The 22,257-nt window shown below is 40.3% G+C and overlaps 1 protein-coding gene across 1 annotated transcript; it reads left to right on the top strand.

Moving 5' to 3' along the window:
* Nucleotides 1-415: 415 nt before the first annotated feature.
* On the top strand, nucleotides 416-10,935 carry LOC140550224 (cAMP-regulated D2 protein). The gene is made up of 9 exons (XM_072674060.1): nucleotides 416-457; nucleotides 540-923; nucleotides 1,020-1,218; nucleotides 1,390-1,523; nucleotides 1,656-1,783; nucleotides 8,025-8,143; nucleotides 8,232-8,372; nucleotides 8,489-8,661; nucleotides 10,483-10,935. The coding sequence occupies exons 1-9, from the start codon at nucleotides 416-418 to the stop codon at nucleotides 10,933-10,935; spliced, it is 1,773 nt and encodes a 590-aa protein (XP_072530161.1).
* The last annotated feature ends 11,322 nt before the right edge of the window (nucleotides 10,936-22,257 follow it).

Here is a 22,257-nt window from a genome sequence, read left to right as displayed (position 1 = left end):
ATTATTTATTTATTAATATTACACTCTCTCTCTCTCTCTCTCTCTCTCTCTCTCTCTCTCACCTCCGGAGCAGGACATGTCCATTCATATCTCAGAGGATTCATCTTTAAATACTGCACTTTTATTCTTTTAATATTTAAATGAGATCAATAATTTGGAGTAATAACGCATTTACATATATATGATTATAATCATCATTTATTCTATTTAGAAAGCATTTACGGTAATATCTGAATATTATAATATTCTATCTAGAGTTTCAGGACGGTCACGGGAGTCTGCTTTAGCCTGTGAGCTGAAGGACAGGCATGTGCTCTTAATTACACACACACACACACACACACACACACACACACACACACACACACTGCACAGTGGCATGCCCCCCTGTCTGTAACTGTGATCACGAGCGCTGATGCTAACCCAGCCCACAGCCAGAGAGCTGGAGGCGCTAGCGGTACCGTTAGCACACAGTGAACCAGCCGAGCCCAAAGCTGCGCTTCTCCGGGACTCTGCTGACCTTTGACCCTGTGGTGAAGATGGGGGTGTTTAGGAGTGTGTTGGCCGTGTGTGTGACGGTTTGTGTGTGGGTCAGGACCGTCTCTAGCGCCGAAGAGCAGATCAGCGTAGCCGCTGTGATCCGCAGGGTCACTGCCGGAGTTCTGGTCCGAGGTCGGCCACTGGGAGACCCCCGGACCACCGGGCCGAGAGTTCTCACCAAAGATGGAATCGTCAGAGGACTGACCGCTGACTCCGCCCATATATTCTACAGAATTCCTTTCGCTGACCCGCCCGTGGGGGCGGACCGCTGGAGACCCCCCCGACCGGTCACGCCCTGGAGAGGAGAGCGAGATGCCACGGCCCCCGGACCGGCCTGCATGCAGCGCTGCTTCGGACCAATCACAGACGAGTGTCCGAAAACGGTGAGAGATCAGACGGCTAAAATGCAGGGGGGAAAAAAACGCCACTGTAACCTGGTGTGTGTGTGTGTGTGTGTGTGTGTGTGTGTGTGTGTGCAGGTGAGCGAGGACTGTCTGTACCTGAATGTGTTTGCTCCTCTGAGTGTGAACTTTAGCGCCCCCCTGCTGAAGCTGCCGGTAATGGTGTGGATCCACGGTGGAGACTTCATCGCAGGCTCCGCCTCCAAACCGCTGTACGACTCACGGCTCATCAGCAACTTCACACACACTGTGGTGGTTAGCGTGGCCTACAGACTGGGTACACCCCCTCCCCCAACACACACACACACACACACACACACACACACACACAATCACACACACACACACACACACACACACAATCACACACACACACACACACTGATGCTTCTTTAGTTTTCAGGGGTCTGTGGTGTAGACTTGCCTCTCTCTCTCTCTCTCTCTGTAGGGGCGTTCGGATTCCTGGTGTCAGGGAAAGACCCCCGATTAGCATCAGTAGGAAATTATGGGATATTGGACCAGCAGGCCGCTCTGCTGTGGGTCCAGCAGAACATTGCAGTGTTCGGGGGAGATCCCAGCAAGGCAAACACACACACACACACACACACACACACACACACATAGACCTGCACTGACCAGCGTACACCCGCATAGTCCAATGAATTAATTAGGGGTGTGTGTGTGTGTGTGTGTGTGTGTGTGTGTGTGTTCTAGGTGACGATATTTGGTGAAAGTGCAGGAGCTCAGTCCGTCAGTCTACATCTGATGATCCAGAGCAGCAAACCCCTCTTCAGTCAGGCGATCATCCAGAGCCTCCCCTTCTCTGTTCCACTGAAAACACGGTATAATCACACCTCTAAATGTAGGTACTGTGATATACACTGAGGAGGCGGAGCTACAGTCTCTCATTAGGGTGAATATTAATAACGCTCTAAATGTAGGTACTGTGATATACACTGAGGAGGAGGAGCTACAGTCTCTCATTAGGGTGAATATTAATAGCGCTCTAAATGTAGGTATTGTGATATACACTGAGGAGGAGGAGCTACAGTCTCTCATTAGGGTGAATATTAATAACGCTCTAAATGTAGGTATTGTGATATACACTGAGGAGGCGGAGCTACAGTCTCTCATTAGGGTGAATATTAATAACGCTCTAAATGTAGGTATTGTGATATACACTGAGGAGGAGGAGCTACAGTCTCTCATTAGGGTGAATATTAATAACGCTCTAAATGTAGGTATTGTGATATACACTGAGGAGGAGGAGCTACAGTCTCTCATTAGGGTGAATATTAATAGCGCTCTAAATGTAGGTATTGTGATATACACTGAGGAGGCGGAGCTACAGTCTGTCATTAGGGTGAATATTGATAAGGCTCTAAATGTAGGTATTGTGATATACACTGAGGAGGAGGAGCTACAGTCTCTCATTAGGGTGAATATTAATAACGCTCTAAATGTAGGTATTGTGATATACACTGAGGAGGAGGAGCTACAGTCTCTCATTAGGGTGAATATTAATAACGCTCTAAATGTAGGTATTGTGATATACACTGAGGAGGAGGAGCTACAGTCTCTCATTAGGGTGAATATTAATAACGCTCTAAATGTAGGTATTGTGATATACACTGAGGAGGCGGAGCTACAGTCTCTCATTAGGGTGAATATTAATAACTCTAAATGTAGGTATTGTGATATACACTGAGGAGGCGGAGCTACAGTCTCTCATTAGGGTGAATATTAATAACGCTCTAAATGTAGGTATTGTGATATACACTGAGGAGGAGGAGCTACAGTCTCTCATTAGGGTGAATATTAATAACGCTCTAAATGTAGGTATTGTGATATACACTGAGGAGGCGGAGATACAGTCTCTCATTAGGGTGAATATTAATAACGCTCTAAATGTAGGTATTGTGATATACACTGAGGAGGAGGAGCTACAGTCTCTCATTAGGGTGAATATTAATAACGCTCTAAATGTAGGTATTGTGATATACACTGAGGAGGCGGAGCTACAGTCTCTCATTAGGGTGAATATTAATAACGCTCTAAATGTAGGTATTGTGATATACACTGAGGAGGAGGAGCTACAGTCCCTCATTAGGGTGAATATTAATAACTCTAAATGTAGGTACTGTGATATACACTGAGGAGGAGGAGCTACAGTCTCTCATTAGTGTGAATATTAATAACGCTCTAAATGTAGGTATTGTGATATACACTGAGGAGGAGGAGCTACAGTCCCTCATTAGGGTGAATATTAATAACTCTAAATGTAGGTACTGTGATATACACTGAGGAGGAGGAGCTACAGTCTCTCATTAGGGTGAATATTAATAACGCTCTAAATGTAGGTATTGTGATATACACTGAGGAGGAGGAGCTAAAGTCTCTCATTAGGGTGAATATTAATAACGCTCTAAATGTAGGTACTGTGATATACACTGAGGAGGAGGAGCTACAGTCTCTCATTAGGGTGAATATTAATAACGCTCTAAATGTAGGTACTGTGATATACACTGAGGAGGAGGAGCTACAGTCTCTCATTAGGGTGAATATTAATAACGCTCTAAATGTAGGTATTGTGATATACACTGAGGAGGAGGAGCTACAGTCTCTCATTAGGGTGAATATTAATAACGCTCTAAATGTAGGTATTGTGATATACACTGAGGAGGAGGAGCTACAGTCTCTCATTAGGGTGAATATTAATAACGCTCTAAATGTAGGTATTGTGATATACACTGAGGAGGAGGAGCAACAGTCTCTCATTAGGGTGAATATTAATAACTCTCTAAATGTAGGTATTGTGATATACACTGAGGAGGCGGAGCTACAGTCTCTCATTAGGGTGAATATATATTAATAACGCTCTAAATGTAGGTATTGTGATATACACTGAGGAGGAGGAGCTACAGTCTCTCATTAGGGTGAATATTAATAACGCTCTAAATGTAGGTATTGTGATATACACTGAGGAGGCGGAGCTACAGTCTCTCATTAGGGTGAATATATATTAATAACGCTCTAAATGTAGGTATTGTGATATACACTGAGGAGGAGGAGCTACAGTCTCTCATTAGGGTGAATATTAATAACGCTCTAAATGTAGGTATTGTGATATACACTGAGGAGGAGGAGCTACAGTCTCTCATTAGGGTGAATATTAATAACGCTCTAAATGTAGGTATTGTGATATACACTGAGGAGGAGGAGCTACAGTCTCTCATTAGGGTGAATATTAATAACTCTAAATGTAGGTATTGTGATATACACTGAGGAGGAGGAGCTACAGTCTCTCATTAGGGTGAATATTAATAAGGCTCTAAATGTAGGTATTGTGATATACACTGAGGAGGAGGAGCTACAGTCTCTCATTAGGGTGAATATTAATAACGCTCTAAATGTAGGTATTGTGATATACACTGAGGAGGAGGAGCTACAGTCTCTCATTAGGGTGAATATTAATAAGGCTCTAAATGTAGGTATTGTGATATACACTGAGGAGGAGGAGCTACAGTCTCTCATTAGGGTGAATATTAATAACGCTCTAAATGTAGGTATTGTGATATACACTGAGGAGGAGGAGCTACAGTCTCTCATTAGGGTGAATATTAATAACGCTCTAAATGTAGGTATTGTCATATACACTGAGGAGGAGGAGCTACAGTCTCTCATTAGGGTGAATATTAATAACTCTAAATGTAGGTATTGTGATATACACTGAGGAGGAGGAGCTACAGTCTCTCATTAGGGTGAATATTAATAACGCTCTAAATGTAGGTATTGTGATATACACTGAGGAGGAGGAGCTACAGTCCCTCATTAGGGTGAATATTAATAACTCTAAATGTAGGTACTGTGATATACACTGAGGAGGAGGAGCTACAGTCTCTCATTAGGGTGAATATTAATAACGCTCTAAATGTAGGTATTGTGATATACACTGAGGAGGAGGAGCTAAAGTCTCTCATTAGGGTGAATATTAATAACGCTCTAAATGTAGGTACTGTGATATACACTGAGGAGGAGGAGCTACAGTCTCTCATTAGGGTGAATATTAATAACGCTCTAAATGTAGGTACTGTGATATACACTGAGGAGGAGGAGCTACAGTCTCTCATTAGGGTGAATATTAATAACGCTCTAAATGTAGGTATTGTGATATACACTGAGGAGGAGGAGCTACAGTCTCTCATTAGGGTGAATATTAATAACGCTCTAAATGTAGGTATTGTGATATACACTGAGGAGGAGGAGCTACAGTCTCTCATTAGGGTGAATATTAATAACGCTCTAAATGTAGGTATTGTGATATACACTGAGGAGGAGGAGCAACAGTCTCTCATTAGGGTGAATATTAATAACTCTCTAAATGTAGGTATTGTGATATACACTGAGGAGGCGGAGCTACAGTCTCTCATTAGGGTGAATATATATTAATAACGCTCTAAATGTAGGTATTGTGATATACACTGAGGAGGAGGAGCTACAGTCTCTCATTAGGGTGAATATTAATAACGCTCTAAATGTAGGTATTGTGATATACACTGAGGAGGCGGAGCTACAGTCTCTCATTAGGGTGAATATATATTAATAACGCTCTAAATGTAGGTATTGTGATATACACTGAGGAGGAGGAGCTACAGTCTCTCATTAGGGTGAATATTAATAACGCTCTAAATGTAGGTATTGTGATATACACTGAGGAGGAGGAGCTACAGTCTCTCATTAGGGTGAATATTAATAACGCTCTAAATGTAGGTATTGTGATATACACTGAGGAGGAGGAGCTACAGTCTCTCATTAGGGTGAATATTAATAACTCTAAATGTAGGTATTGTGATATACACTGAGGAGGAGGAGCTACAGTCTCTCATTAGGGTGAATATTAATAAGGCTCTAAATGTAGGTATTGTGATATACACTGAGGAGGAGGAGCTACAGTCTCTCATTAGGGTGAATATTAATAACGCTCTAAATGTAGGTATTGTGATATACACTGAGGAGGAGGAGCTACAGTCTCTCATTAGGGTGAATATTAATAAGGCTCTAAATGTAGGTATTGTGATATACACTGAGGAGGAGGAGCTACAGTCTCTCATTAGGGTGAATATTAATAACGCTCTAAATGTAGGTATTGTGATATACACTGAGGAGGAGGAGCTACAGTCTCTCATTAGGGTGAATATTAATAACGCTCTAAATGTAGGTATTGTGATATACCCTGAGGAGGAGGAGCTACAGTCTCTCATTAGGGTGAATATTAATAACTCTAAATGTAGGTATTGTGATATACACTGAGGAGGAGGAGCTACAGTCTCTCATTAGGGTGAATATTAATAACGCTCTAAATGTAGGTATTATGATATACACTGAGGAGGAGGAGCTACAGTCTCTCATTAGGGTGAATATTAATAACGCTCTACATGTAGGTATTGTGATATACCCTGAGGAGGAGGAGCTACAGTCTCTCATTAGGGTGAATATTAATAACTCTAAATGTAGGTATTGTGATATACACTGAGGGGGAGGAGCTACAGTCTCTCATTAGGGTGAATATTAATAACGCTCTAAATGTAGGTACTGTGATATACACTGAGGAGGAGGAGCTACAGTCTCTCATTAGGGTGAATATTAATAACGCTCTACATGTAGGTATTGTGATATACACTGAGGAGGAGGAGCTACAGTCTCTCATTAGGGTGAATATTAATAACGCTCTAAATGTAGGTATTGTGATATACACTGAGGAGGAGGAGCTACAGTCTCTCATTAGGGTGAATATTAATAACTCTCAATGTAGGTATTGTGATATACACTGAGGAGGAGGAGCTACAGTCTCTCATTAGGGTGAATATTAATAACACTCTAAATGTAGGTATTGTGATATACACTGAGGAGGAGGAGCTACAGTCTCTCATTAGGGTGAATATTAATAACTCTAAATGTAGGTATTGTGATATACACTGAGGAGGCGGAGCTACAGTCTCTCATTAGGGTGAATATTAATAACGCTCTAAATGTAGGTATTGTGATATACACTGAGGAGGAGGAGCTACAGTCTCTCATTAGGGTGAATATTAATAACGCTCTAAATGTAGGTATTGTGATATACACTGAGGAGGAGGAGCTACAGTCTCTCATTAGGGTGAATATATATTAATAACGCTCTAAATGTAGGTATTGTGATATACACTGAGGAGGAGGAGCTACAGTCTCTCATTAGGGTGAATATTAATAACGCTCTAAATGTAGGTATTGTGATATACACTGAGGAGGCGGAGCTACAGTCTCTCATTAGGGTGAATATTAATAACGCTCTAAATGTAGGTATTGTGATATACACTGAGGAGGAGGAGCTACAGTCTCTCATTAGGGTGAATATTAATAACGCTCTAAATGTAGGTATTGTGATATACACTGAGGAGGAGGAGCTACAGTCTCTCATTAGGGTGAATATTAATAACTCTAAATGTAGGTATTGTGATATACACTGAGGAGGCGGAGCTACAGTCTCTCATTAGGGTGAATATTAATAACGCTCTAAATGTAGGTATTGTGATATACACTGAGGAGGCGGAGCTACAGTCTCTCATTAGGGTGAATATTAATAACGCTCTAAATGTAGGTATTGTGATATACACTGAGGAGGAGGAGCTACAGTCTCTCATTAGGGTGAATATTAATAACTCTAAATGTAGGTATTGTGATATACACTGAGGAGGCGGAGCTACAGTCTCTCATTAGGGTGAATATTAATAACGCTCTAAATGTAGGTATTGTGATATACACTGAGGAGGCGGAGCTACAGTCTCTCATTAGGGTGAATATTAATAACGCTCTAAATGTAGGTATTGTGATATACACTGAGGAGGAGGAGCTACAGTCTCTCATTAGGGTGAATATTAATAACTCTAAATGTAGGTATTGTGATATACACTGAGGAGGCGGAGCTACAGTCTCTCATTAGGGTGAATATTAATAACGCTCTAAATGTAGGTATTGTGATATACACTGAGGAGGCGGAGCTACAGTCTCTCATTGGTGGATGGTTTTGCTCTCTGTGGTTCTCAGGCGGGAGTCTCTGAAGTTGGGAAGGAGCTTTGCTAAGATGACGAACTGCTCTATGCAGGATCTCCCATGTCTCCAGGCTCTCAGTGCTGAGGTGGTCCTCACGGCTCAGACTCAGTGCAGTACGACTGTTTGTTTATTCATCAGTTGTTGTGTTGATTGTGTTGTTTGTTTGTTTGTTTGTTTATGTTTATAATCCGTGTACTCGAGGTTCTAAGCTGGTGAACCCATTCCGGTTCCTGGAAGTGTTTGAGAGCTGGGGGCCGTACTTAGATGGACAGCTGATCCAGGAACAGGCGGTCAGTGCCTTCCAGAGAGGACACTGGCAAACTGACAAACCTGTAGTACTGGGTAACACACACACACACACACACACACACACACACAGTGCATATAATATTAGTAACTGTATCAGAGACAATATCAGAACTGATTCTAGAACTCTGTGTGTGTGTGTGTGTGTGTAGGGACCACCTCTGCGGAGGGGGTGGTGTTTGTGTACGGTGTGTTCAGGAAGGCTGTGACGGCGCTGGAGTGCTCGGTTTACACCACCGCCATCTTCAAGCATCACACACTCCGCATCCTGCACAAGTACCTCCCCCTCTACCCCGGCCCGGACCATCGCCACCTGCTTGCACAGGTGAGTGTGTGTGTGTGTGTGTGTGTGTGTGTGTGTGTGCTCTGATTGGTGTAAGTCTGTCCTGAACCCCTGATCCAGACGATGGTCTAAGTGTGAAAAAGTTGCAAACTCTTAAAAGGTTCTTTAAGGGTTCTTTAGTTAACAGTTCTATATAGAACCACTACAGGGTTCTTTGCAGGTGAGGAAAGCCCCCTGTTGGCGGTTCTTTATTAAAGTGACAGGGAATGGTTCTGTACACACTCTAGGCCAAAAGGGTTTCCTGGAGTCCTGAAAGAACACTCCTGCGACTCGTACTGAGAACAGAACCATTTCAAATGTTCCACCATGGTGAAGAACCCTTTACCCAGGGCTAACGTGTGTCTGTCTTGTGATTTTTCTTGCTGGTCTTTAGGATGGGGGCTTTGGGATGGGGGCTTTGGGATGGAGTCTAGGATGGGGGCTTTGGGATGGGGGCTTTGGGATGGAGTCTTTAGGATGGAGGCTTTGGGATGGAGTCTTTAGGATGGAGTCTAGGATGAGGGCTTTGGGATGGGGGCTTTGGGATGGAGTCTTTAGGATGGAGGCTTTGGGATGGAGTCTTTAGGATGGAGTCTAGGATGAGGGCTTTGGGATGGGGGCTTTGGGATGGAGTCTTTAGGATGGAGGCTTTGGGATGGAGTCTTTAGGATGGAGTCTAGGATGAGGGCTTTGGGATGGGGTCTGTAGGATGGTGTCTTTAGGATGGAGGCTTTGGGATGGAGTCTTTAGGATGGAGTCTAGGATGAGGGCTTTGGGATGGGGTCTGTAGGATGGTGTCTTTAGGATGGGGGCTTTGGGATGGAGTCTTTAGGATGGAGTCTAGGATGAGGGCTTTGGGATGGAGTCTTTAGGATGGAGTCTAGGATGAGGGCTTTGGGATGGGGTCTGTAGGATGGTGTCTTTAGGATGGAGGTTTTAGGACGGGGTCTTTAGGATGGGGGCTTTATGATGGTGTCTTTATTCATTTCATCATTATAATAACAATAATAATTATGATGATGATGATGATGATTGTTATTGTTATGATTGCTGTTAATGTCTGAGCTATAGCCAGCACTCTGTAAATAAACACTGCACTTAGAACGTAGAACCTATTAAAGAGCTGCAGTGCAGAACAAGCCCTCGTGTTTCAGCGTGAGGAGCAGCGGGAGATGATTTATTAATATCGCAGATTTAAACGTGTTTTATTACCATTCATTTATTAACAGCACTGTTTCCCCACTGCCACAAGGAGGCGCTGCTGCTGCATCAAACACTACTCAGAAGGTGTTTATCAGCCTGATACAGCAGCTTTAACACACACACACACACACACACACACACACTCCCATGCGATTACTTTGTGTGCCTGTGTGTGTGTGTGTAGTTACGAGGTAACAGACTGAGATCAGTAATGTGGACTCATACACACATTAACACTGCCATGAACTGAGTGGGTGGGGCTAAAGTGCTGTAGGTTGAATGGGTGGGGCTAAACTGCTGTAGGCTGAATGGGTGTGGCTGAACTGATGTAGGCTGAATGGGTGGGGCTAAACTGCTGTAGTGTGAATGGGTGGGACTAAGCCTCTGTAAGCTGAATGGGTGGAGTTAAGTTCCCGTAGGTTGAATGGGTGGGGCTAAACTGCTGTAGCGTGAATGGGTGGGACTAAGCCTCTGTAAGCTGAATGGGTGGAGTTTAGTTCCAGTAGGTTGAATGGGTGGGGCTAAACTGCTGTAGGCTGAAGTGGTACATCGCTGTATGTAAGTCTCTAGGCCGCCCCCTACAGGTTTAACAGCCTCACTAATCCTCTGTTGGTGCTGCAGATGGTGACGGACTACGTGTTCCTGTGTCCATCCCGGCGGTCGGCTCGTGCAGCAGCGCTGACCGGCGGCTCTGTGTGGACGTACGTGTTCGACCACGTTGCGAGTGACCGCCGCGTCTGGTCCGGTCTCACCTCCTGTTATGACCAGGTGTGTCACGGGGCGGAGCTTCCTTTCCTGTTTGGCTCAGCGGCCGTGGCGAACTTCACCCTGACCCCGGCTGAGCGGCTGCTGTCCAATCGTATGCTGTGCTACTGGGGTTCGTTCGCACACTCTGCCGACCCCTCCTCGCGCACCCTGCTGACCCAGTTCTGCAGGCAACAGCGCCCCCCGGCCTGGCCTCAGTACAGCGCCTCCAGTGGCTGGCTCATGATGAACCTAACGGTACGGGCTCACGCACAGGCCGGATCACGCAACGACATCTGCGACTTCTGGGACAAACTGGGGATCTACTGAGAGTTAAACTGGGATTTAGAAGGTGGTGGAACCCTTAATAAGTCAGCTAGCTGCAGCGGTTCACTGTGCCACGCCTTCGCCTTTGTGATCTCACTAATGCACTTGTTGCTGAATGCAATCAAATCCTAACAGCAATGCTCCTCTAACGTCTAGTAGAAAGTCTTCTTCTCTGCACAGTAGAGACAGTAACTCCAACAGAAGCAGGATCAGCTCTTTTAATAGCCTTGATTTTAGGAGAAACAGTGAATGAGCAGGTGTCCCAATACTTCTGTCCACACACTCAAACCTGATTGGTTCATTTTTGTAAACATGAGTTCTGAGTTCTGCTGCTTTTAAACTAAATAAAGTTAGAAAAGACGTGTTCACTTTTTTCCTCACACACACACACATACACACACACACACACACACACACACATACACAGTAGAGAATAGTGGGTCAGTGTTGGTTGTGATTTTTTAATGAAGTGCAGAGATTTAATCACATCACACTGAGCCTCAGAGCCCCCGGACACGTGCCCTATTTTCACTGTCACACACACACACACACACACACACACACACACACACACACACACACACACACTTTTAAACAGTCACTTCAGTCACACACTCCACACACAAGCACCCCCCCGCCAGTGATTCTCTGTTACAGATGTTATCAGATTAAACCCCTAAATTAATAATCAATTAACAATCAATTTCACTCAATCATCAATTTACTGCTCAACTAATAATCAATCATGCAAACACATCATCATTTAAACTCAGTTAATGACCAGATCATATTTTATGACAGTCAATTAATAACCATTTAATAATCCATGAAACTTTATGATGATTATATTATTGTTATGAAACAAACAAGAATGTATTCTTAATTATTAGTCAATTACCAATCAATTACTCCTAATTAACAATTACATTAAAAATTCATTACACCCAACTCATTTACACAGTTTCATTAATAACCAATAATACCCGACATATAATCAATCACATACTATTAGATATTCATACTGGATATTAATGTTATTAGAGCTTCATACTGGATATTAATGTTATTAGAGCTTCATACCGGATATTAATGTTATTAGAGCTTCATACTGGATATTAATGTTATTAGAGCTTCATACTGGATATTAATGTTATTAGAGCTTCATACCGGATATTAATGTTATTAGAGCTTCATATTGGATATTAATGTTATTAGAGCTTCATACTGGATATTAATGTTATTAGAGCTTCATTCTGGATATTATTGTTATTAGAGCTTCATACTGAATATTTATATTATTAGAGCTTCACACTGGATATTAATGTTATTAGAGCTTCATACTGGATATTAATGTTATTAGAGCTTCATACTGGATATTAATGTTATTAGAGTTTCATACTGGATATTAATGCTATTAGAGCTTCATACTGGATATTAATGTTATTAGAACTTCATACTGGATATTAATGTTATTAGAGCTTCATACTGGATATTAATGTAATTAAAGCTTCATACTGGATATTAATGTTATTAGAGCTTCATTCTGGATATTAATGTTATTAGAGCTTCATACTGGATATTAATGTTATTAGAGTTTCATACTGGATATTAATGCTATTAGAGTTTCATACTGGATATTAATGCTATTAGAGCTTCATACTGGATATTAATGTTATTAGAACTTCATACTGGATATTAATGTTATTAGAGCTTCATACTGGATATTAATGTAATTAAAGCTTCATACTGGATATTAATGTTATTAGAGCTTCATACTGGATATTAATGTTATTAGAGTTTCATACTGGATATTAATGCTATTAGAGCTTCATACTGGATATTAATGTTATTAGAGCTTCATACTGGATATTAATGTTATTAGAACTTCATACTGGATATTAATGTTATTAGAGCTTCATACTGGATATTAATGTAATTAAAGCTTCATACTGGATATTAATGTTATTAGAGCTTCATTCTGGATATTAATGTTATTAGAGCTTCATACCGGATATTAATGATATTAGAGCTTCATACTGGATATTAATGTTATTAGAGCTTCATACTGGATATTAATGCTATTAGAGCTTCATACTGGATTATTAATATTATTAGAACTTTATACTGGATATTAATGTTATTAGAGCTTCAAACTGGATATTAATGTTATTAGAACTTCATTCTGGATATTAATGTTATTAGAAATTCATACTCAATATTAATGTTATTAGAACTTCATACTGGATATTAATGCTATTAGAGCTTTATACTGGATATTAATGATATTAGAACTTCATACTGGATATTAATGTTATTAGAGCTTCATACTGGATATTAATATTATTAGAACTTTATACTGGATATTAATGATATTAGAGCTTTATACTGGATATTAATGATATTAGAACTTCATACTGGATATTAATGTTATTAGAGCTTCATACTGGATATTAATATTATTAGAACTTTATACTGGATATTAATGATATTAGAGCTTTATACTGGATATTAATGTTATTAGAGCTTCATACTGGATATTAATGTTATTAGAGCTTCATACTGGATATTAATGTTATTAGAGCTTCATATTGGATATTAATTTTATTAGAGCTTCATACTGGATATTAATGTTATTAGAGCTTCATATTGGATATTAATGTTATTAGAGCTTCATTCTGGATATTATTGTTATTAGAGCTTCATACTGAATATTTATATTATTAGAGCTTCACACTGGATATTAATGTTATTAGAGCTTCATACTGGATATTAATGTTATTAGAGCTTCATACCGGATATTAATGTTATTAGAGCTTCATTCTGGATATTAATGTTATTAGAGCTTCATACTGGATATTAATGTTATTAGAGCTTCATACTGGATATTAATGTTATTAGAGCTTCATTCTGGATATTAATGTTATTAGAGTTTCATACTGGATATTAATGCTATTAGAGCTTCATACTGGATATTAATGTTATTAGAACTTCATACTGGATATTAATGTTATTAGAGCTTCATACTGGATATTAATGTTATTAGAACTTCATACTGGATATTAATGTTATTAGAGCTTCATTCTGGATATTAATGTTATTAGAGCTTCATACCGGATATTAATGATATTAGAGCTTCATACTGGATATTAATGTTATTAGAGCTTCATACTGGATATTAATGCTATTAGAGCTTCATACTGGATTATTAATATTATTAGAACTTTATACTGGATATTAATGTTATTAGAGCTTCAAACTGGATATTAATGTTATTAGAACTTCATTCTGGATATTAATGTTATTAGAAATTCATACTCAATATTAATGTTATTAGAACTTCATACTGGATATTAATGCTATTAGAGCTTTATACTGGATATTAATGATATTAGAACTTCATACTGGATATTAATGCTATTAGAGCTTTATACTGGATATTAATGATATTAGAACTTCATACTGGATATTAATGTTATTAGAGCTTCATACTGGATATTAATATTATTAGAACTTTATACTGGATATTAATGATATTAGAGCTTTATACTGGATATTAATGATATTAGAACTTCATACTGGATATTAATGTTATTAGAGCTTCATACTGGATATTAATATTATTAGAACTTTATACTGGATATTAATGATATTAGAGCTTTATACTGGATATGAATGTTATTAGAGCTTCATACTGGATATTAATGTTATTAGAGCTTCATACTGGATATTAATGTTATTAGAACTTCATACTGGATATTAATGTTATTAGAGCTTCATACTGGATATTAATGTTATTAAAGCTTCATACTGGATATTAATGTTATTAGAGCTTCATTCTGGATATTAATGTTATTAGAGCTTCATACCGGATATTAATGATATTAGAGCTTCATACTGGATATTAATGTTATTAGAGCTTCATACTGGATATTAATGCTATTAGAGCTTCATACTGGATTATTAATATTATTAGAACTTTATACTGGATATTAATGTTATTAGAGCTTCAAACTGGATATTAATGTTATTAGAACTTCATTCTGGATATTAATGTTATTAGAAATTCATACTCAATATTAATGTTATTAGAACTTCATACTGGATATTAATGCTATTAGAGCTTTATACTGGATATTAATGATATTAGAACTTCATACTGGATATTAATGTTATTAGAGCTTCATACTGGATATTAATATTATTAGAACTTTATACTGGATATTAATGATATTAGAGCTTTATACTGGATATTAATGATATTAGAACTTCATACTGGATATTAATGTTATTAGAGCTTCATACTGGATATTAATATTATTAGAACTTTATACTGGATATTAATGATATTAGAGCTTTATACTGGATATTAATGATATTAGAACTTCATACTGGATATTAATTTTATTAGAACTTCATACTGGATATTAATGTTATTAGAGATTCATACTGGATATTAATGTTATCAGAGCTTCATACTGGATTATTAATTTTATTAGAGCTTCATACTGGATATTAATGTTATTAGAACTTCATACTGGATATTAATGATATTATAGCTTCATACTGGATATTAATTTATTATAGCTTCATACTGGATATTAATGTTATTAGAGCTCATACTGGATATTAATGTTATTAGAGTTTCATACTGGATATTAATGCTATTAGAGCTTCATACTGGATATTAATGCTATTAGAGCTTCATACTGGATATTAATGTTATTAGAGCTTCATACTGGATATTAATGTTATTAGAGTTTCATACTGGATATTAATGCTATTAGAGCTTCATACTGGATATTAATGTTATAAGAGCTTCATTCTGGATATTAATGTTATTAGATCAGGGTTCTGTGAGCTGAGCTGAGAGAAGGCTGTGTTCTGCAGATGTTCTGATCTGAGCTGCTGTTTGACTCCTCTGTTTTCTTCCTGCCTCACAGTCAGGCTGTCCGCTCTCATTACAGCGAGAGGGAGAGAGAATGAGGTCGAACCCCTGAAGCTTTCAGAGCTGAGAGTTTCAATCTTCAAAATCAAGTTTGAACAAAACAAATGGTGATCTGAGCTGAAGGGTTCTGCAGGGAGGAACGCTCTCGGTTCTGCAGAATATCTGCGGATGGTTGAGTGTTTGTGAGTGGTTTATTACAGTGGTTTCCTGTAGTGTCTCTCTGAGCTGAATAATAATGATCTTATCTTTGATCTCAGTGGCTTCAGAAACACTTCAGTTCATCAGAGAAACTCAGATTCACCCCAGTTTAATTATTCAAATCAGAACCGTAATTAAAAACACACTTACTACACAAACATGACCAGAGGGGTTATTTACACAGAGCTGCAAAACAAACAATAAACAATAAACTTTCTCTACATGTTCATTAATTACATTTTAATAATGATAAATCTGAAAACACTACTGTCTACTGTCAATTATAATCAACTCTAATATGATGAAAGTTACGCAGATGAATCAGTACCTTCTAATTAAACAAGCATGATTCACTGATTCCTTTTCACACCATTAATAACTTTATTGATCACCAAGACCATTGATTTTCTGTCAGGACTCGCAGTCTCAGAGGCTCTGCAGTGCTGAGGCGGAGTGCAGGATCAGCACAGGGCTGGAGTCCTCAGATTATCCCTCTCAGACTGTCTCTGAGACACCGCCAGTCCAACTACACACCACTGCACACACCTCACCTAACCTGTAGAACAGCAGCCCTCCAGAGCGTCCACACATATTCACTACTGCAGGGAAATGACTGTAACGGAAATGACTGTAATGAACATGACTGTAATGAACATGACTGTAATGGAAATGACTGTAATGAACATGACTGTAATGGAAATGACTGTAATGGACATGACTGTAATGGACATGACTGATGGAAATGACTGTAATGCAAATGACTGTAATGGACATGACTGGTGGAAATGAGTGGTGGGAATGTCTGTAATACAAATGACTAATGGAAATGACTGTAATGGAAATGACTGCAATGGGCATGACTGATGTAAATGACTTATGGAAATGACTGTAATGGAAATGACTGCAATGGGCATGACTGATGTAAATGACTGTTGGAAATGACTGGTGGACATGACTGTAATGGAAATGACTGTAATGGAATGACTGTAATGAACATGACTGTAATGAACATGACTGTAATGGAAATGACTGTAATGGAAATGACTGGTGGAAATGACTAATGGAAATAACTGTAATGGAAATGACTGGTGGAAATGACTAATGGAAATGACTGATGAAAATGACTGGTGGAAATAACTGGTGGAAATGACTGGTGGAAATGACTGTAATGGAAATTACTGTGATGGACATGACTGGTGGAAATGACTAATGTAAATGACTGTAATTGAAATGGCTGTAATGAAGATGACTGTAATGGAAATGACTGTAATGAAAATGGCTGGTGGAAATGACTGCAATGGAAAGGACTGGTGGACATGACTGTAATAGAAATGACTGGTGGAAATGACTGTAATGGACATGACTGATGGAAATGATTGGTGCACATGACTGTAATGGAAATGACTGGTGGACATGACTGTAATGGAAATGACTGTAATGGAAATGACTGGTGGAAATTACTGTAATGGATATGACTGTAATGGAAATTACTGTAATGGAAATAACTGTAATGAACATGACTGTAATGGAAATTACTGCAATGGAAATGACTGTAATGGAAATTACCGTAAGGAACATAACTGATGGAAATGACTGATGGAAATGACTGTAATGGAAATGACTGTAATGAAAATTACTGTAATGGAAATGACTGGTGGAAATGACTGTACTGGTAATGACTGTAATGGAAATGACTGGTGGAAATGACTGTAATGGTAATGACTGTAATGGAAATGACTGGTGGAAATGACTGTAATGGAAATGACTGTAATGAACATAACTGATGGAAATGACTGGTGGAAATGATTGTAATGTACATGACTGATGGAAATGACTGGTGGAAATGATTGTAATGGAAATGACTAATGGAAATGACTGGTGGAAATGACTCATGGAAATGACTGGTGGAAATGACTGGTGGAAATGACTGTAATGGAAATGACTGTAATCACTCAGCTTTAAGACTAATTTAGGATCAGCTCCTCACTGCAGAACAGCCACTTCAGATGATCTGAGATCAGACCATCAGCAACAAATAATGTTGTCCAATTAGCATTGGAACTATGAGGCTAATGTAGCTAATAATTAATGGAAGTTTATACCCCACCAATCAGCACTAAAGCTTTGAGGCTTATGAAGCTTAGCTGCAGCAGAGCCACCCAGGCATGTGGAAATCTGAAATTAGAGGCTGAAGTCAGGCTGGTCACTCCTCAAATCTGAAATTAGAGGCTGAAGTCAGGCTGGTCACTCCTCAAATCTGGAATTAGAGGCTGAAGTCAGACTGGTCACTCCTCAAATCTGGAATTAGAGGCTGAAGTCAGACTGGTCACTCCTCAAATCTGGAATTAGAGGCTGAAGTCAGACTGGTCACTCCTCAAATCTGGAATTAGAGGCTGAAGTCAGACTGGTCACTCCTCAAATCTGGAATTAGAGGCTGAAGTCAGGCTGGTCACTCCTCAAATCTGGAATTAGAGGCTGAAGTTAGACTGGTCACTCCTCAAATCTGAAATTAGAGGCTGAAGTCAGGCTGGTCACTCCTCAAAGCGAGTGGAGGACCTCAGTAATCTGTAGTAGACTGGATTATGAGGTTTCTGTCACTGTATGACTCACTGCTGGATTGGATCTTGAGCTCCTGTTTATCCTGACAGTGATGGTTTTCATTATCCTGCTGTGTGTACTGGGTATGTTTTATTCAGAGCAGATTCACACACACACACACACACACACACACACACACACTCTCTCTCTCTCTCTCTCTCTGAGATGTGTTTACTCATCCTAACTAAATATTCCCCCTGGAGACAGGAAAATAAACTGTAAACATATTTTGAATATCACACACTTAATCTTCTCCTGCATCTTCTATCTTATATAAAGGTGCGTCTGATGTCACATTCATAATTAATAAATCGTGAGAACATCTGAATAAAACTGCAAAGACTCTAAATAATACATACTGGTTCCCCTCAGAATCCAGACCGCAGGCTTTACCCTCTCAATCAGAACTAATAGGCTCTTAAACAGTGTTTATAACTATATATAACTATACATGACTGTGTTAATGTAATACATGCTCATAACTACATGTATAGTTAAAATGTGCTGTTATGTCTAAATACACACTAAATATTATTTATAGTTATGTACATGAATCATAATCACAAACACACTGATATAGAATCATAAACACAGTTAAATCATCACAAACACACTGATTCATAATCATAAACACACTGATATATACTCATAAACACATAAATAATCATAAATACATATAATCATAAATACAATTATATATAATCATAAACACATTGATATATACTCATAAACACATAATCATAAATACAATTATATATTGTATATATATAATCATAAACACACTGATATATAATCAGAAAGGTATAAATGATCATAAACACACTGATATATAATTATGAGGAGAAGCACAGAAATGGAGATGCAGGGTTTGAGTGACAGGGAGGACGTATAACAGTGTGTGTGTGGAGCGTGCGGGGTCTGTCACAGTGGGGGCGAGCGAGGATGGGCGAGCGAGGATGGACGGCTCTATTTTTTCGAGTCATTTAATAAAACAAAGACTCGCTCTAAACCCCACAGCTCTCTCATTTCTATGGCAACCACAAGGATGGTGGCGAAGCTCCTGAATGTCAGATTTCAGCCAGTGTGTGTGTGTATGTGTGTGTGTGTGTGTGTGTGTGTGAAGTGGGGTGAATCACAGCAGAAACCTCCATTTATGATGATCTTTCTCTACCTCTAACTCTCTCTACCTCTTTTCCTTCTCTCTCTCTCTCTGTCTCTCTCTCTCTCTCTCTCTCTCTATGTATATCTTAATCTCTCTCGCCCAGTCCAGACCCCCAGTGGATTAATCAGTTAATGAGAATTAAAGAGTATCATAAAGCATCCGTAGCACTCCCTTCCCCCTCCCCCCTCCCCCTGGAGTGTGTGTGTGTGTGTGTGTGTGTGTGTGTGTGTGCAGGGAGGACAGACTGATTCGGAGATGAATACTAATTACAGATTCTCGGTTCTTCGGCAGTAAATCTGTCTCTGTAGACCCAGAGTGTCACACACACACCCTGTGGGCCGGTACCACCCAGATACGGGTTCTGATCCGACCCAGGTCTCAACAGCAGTTAACTCCAGTTCAGCTGACCTGCAGAACCAACCAGAACCTCTGTTTCACACTGTGAGATCTTCACGTGGGTGGAGGAAGACAGGAGTAAGATTTCTGGGTGGAGTGAGACAGGAGTAAGATTTCTGGGTGGAGGGAGACAGGAGTAAGATTTCTGAGTGGAGTGAGACAGGAGTAAGATTTCTGGGTGGAGTGAGACAGGAGTAAGATTTCTGAGTGGAGTGAGACAGGAGTAAGATTTTAGGGTGGAGTGAGACAGCGGTAAGATTTCTGGGTGGAGGAAGACAGGAGTAAGATTTTAGGGTGGAGTGAGACAGGAGTAAGATTTCTGGGTGGAGTGAGACAGGAGTAAGATTTCTGGGTGGAGTGAGACAGGAGTAAGATTTTAGGGTGGAGTGAGACAGGAGTAAGATTTCTGGGTGGAGTGAGACAGGAGTAAGATATTTGGGTGGAGTGAGACAGCGGTAAGATTTCTGGGTGGAGTGAGACAGCGGTAAGATTTCTGGGTGGAGGAAGACAGGAGTAAGATTTTAGGGTGGAGTGAGACAGGAGTAAGATTTCTGGGTGGAGGAAGACAGGAGTAAGATTTTAGGGTGGAGTGAGACAGCGGTAAGATTTCTGGGTGGAGTGAGACAGGAGTAAGATTTTAGGGTGGAGTGAGACAGCGGTAAGATTTCTGGGTGGAGGAAGACAGGAGTAAGATTTTAGGGTGGAGTGAGACAGGAGTAAGATTTCTGGGTGGAGTGAGACAGGAGTAAGATTTCTGGGTGGAGTGAGACAGGAGTAAGATTTTAGGGTGGAGTGAGACAGGAGTAAGATTTCTGGGTGGAGTGAGACAGGAGTAAGATATTTGGGTGGAGTGAGACAGCGGTAAGATTTCTGGGTGGAGTGAGACAGCGGTAAGATTTCTGGGTGGAGGAAGACAGGAGTAAGATTTTAGGGTGGAGTGAGACAGGAGTAAGATTTCTGGGTGGAGGAAGACAGGAGTAAGATTTTAGGGTGGAGTGAGACAGCGGTAAGATTTCTGGGTGGAGTGAGACAGGAGTAAGATTTTAGGGTGGAGTGAGACAGCGGTAAGATTTCTGGGTGGAGGAAGACAGGAGTAAGATTTTAGGGTGGAGTGAGACAGGAGTAAGATTTCTGGGTGGAGTGAGACAGGAGTAAGATTTTAGGGTGGAGTGAGACAGGAGTAAGATTTCTGGGTGGAGTGAGACAGGAGTAAGATTTCTGGGTGGAGTGAGACAGGAGTAAGATTTTAGGGTGGAGTGAGACAGCGGTAAGATTTCTGGGTGGAGGAAGACAGGAGTAAGATTTTAGGGTGGAGTGAGACAGGAGTAAGATTTCTGGGTGGAGTGAGACAGGAGTAAGATTTCTGGGTGGAGTGAGACAGGAGTGAGATATTTGGATGGAGTGAGACAGGAGTGAGATATTTGGGTGGAGTGAGACAGGAGTGAGATCTGTGTGTGCTGATGGTGTGATGGTGTTTACAGAATTAACGGAGAGGTCAGTCACATTGCCTACTGTCTGTCTGGTCAGACACGATCAATCTAATCAACACTGAGAATCTGTATTGATCATCCTGTCAGTCGGAGCCTCCGATCAGAGCAGCGTCTGATTGATGACGGTTTCCATTAGAATCCGGAATCAGAGGAAACACTGGGATCAATAATCCCGGACTGGAGTCGTCCGCTTCCCTTCAGCTACAGCGCTAACAGCTTCAGCACTAACAACACCATGAAACACTTTCTGAGTTCTCACTGTGTGTGTGTGTGTGAGTGTGTGTGTGTGTGTGAGTGTGTGTGTGTGTGTGTGTGTGTGTGTGTGTGTGTGTGTGTGTGTGTGTGTGTGTGTGTGAGTGTGTGTGTGTGTGTGTTAAAGCGCTGAAATTTCCCCCGGTTCCTCCGGTTCTGCTAATCAAGCCTCTTTATTTCATTATTCATAAAGCTGACAGCCGAGAGCTCCTCCGCCCCCCCCTCTCTCTCTTTCATCATCCCTCGCTCTGCTCCTCTGTGGGGTCAGATAACCCCCCCCCCCC

Source organism: Salminus brasiliensis, chromosome 2, assembly GCF_030463535.1.
Source record: "Salminus brasiliensis chromosome 2, fSalBra1.hap2, whole genome shotgun sequence".
NCBI lineage: Eukaryota > Metazoa > Chordata > Actinopteri > Characiformes > Bryconidae > Salminus > Salminus brasiliensis.
The sequence above is the reverse complement of the archived record's forward strand: the minus strand, read 5'-3'. Positions and strand labels throughout refer to the sequence as shown.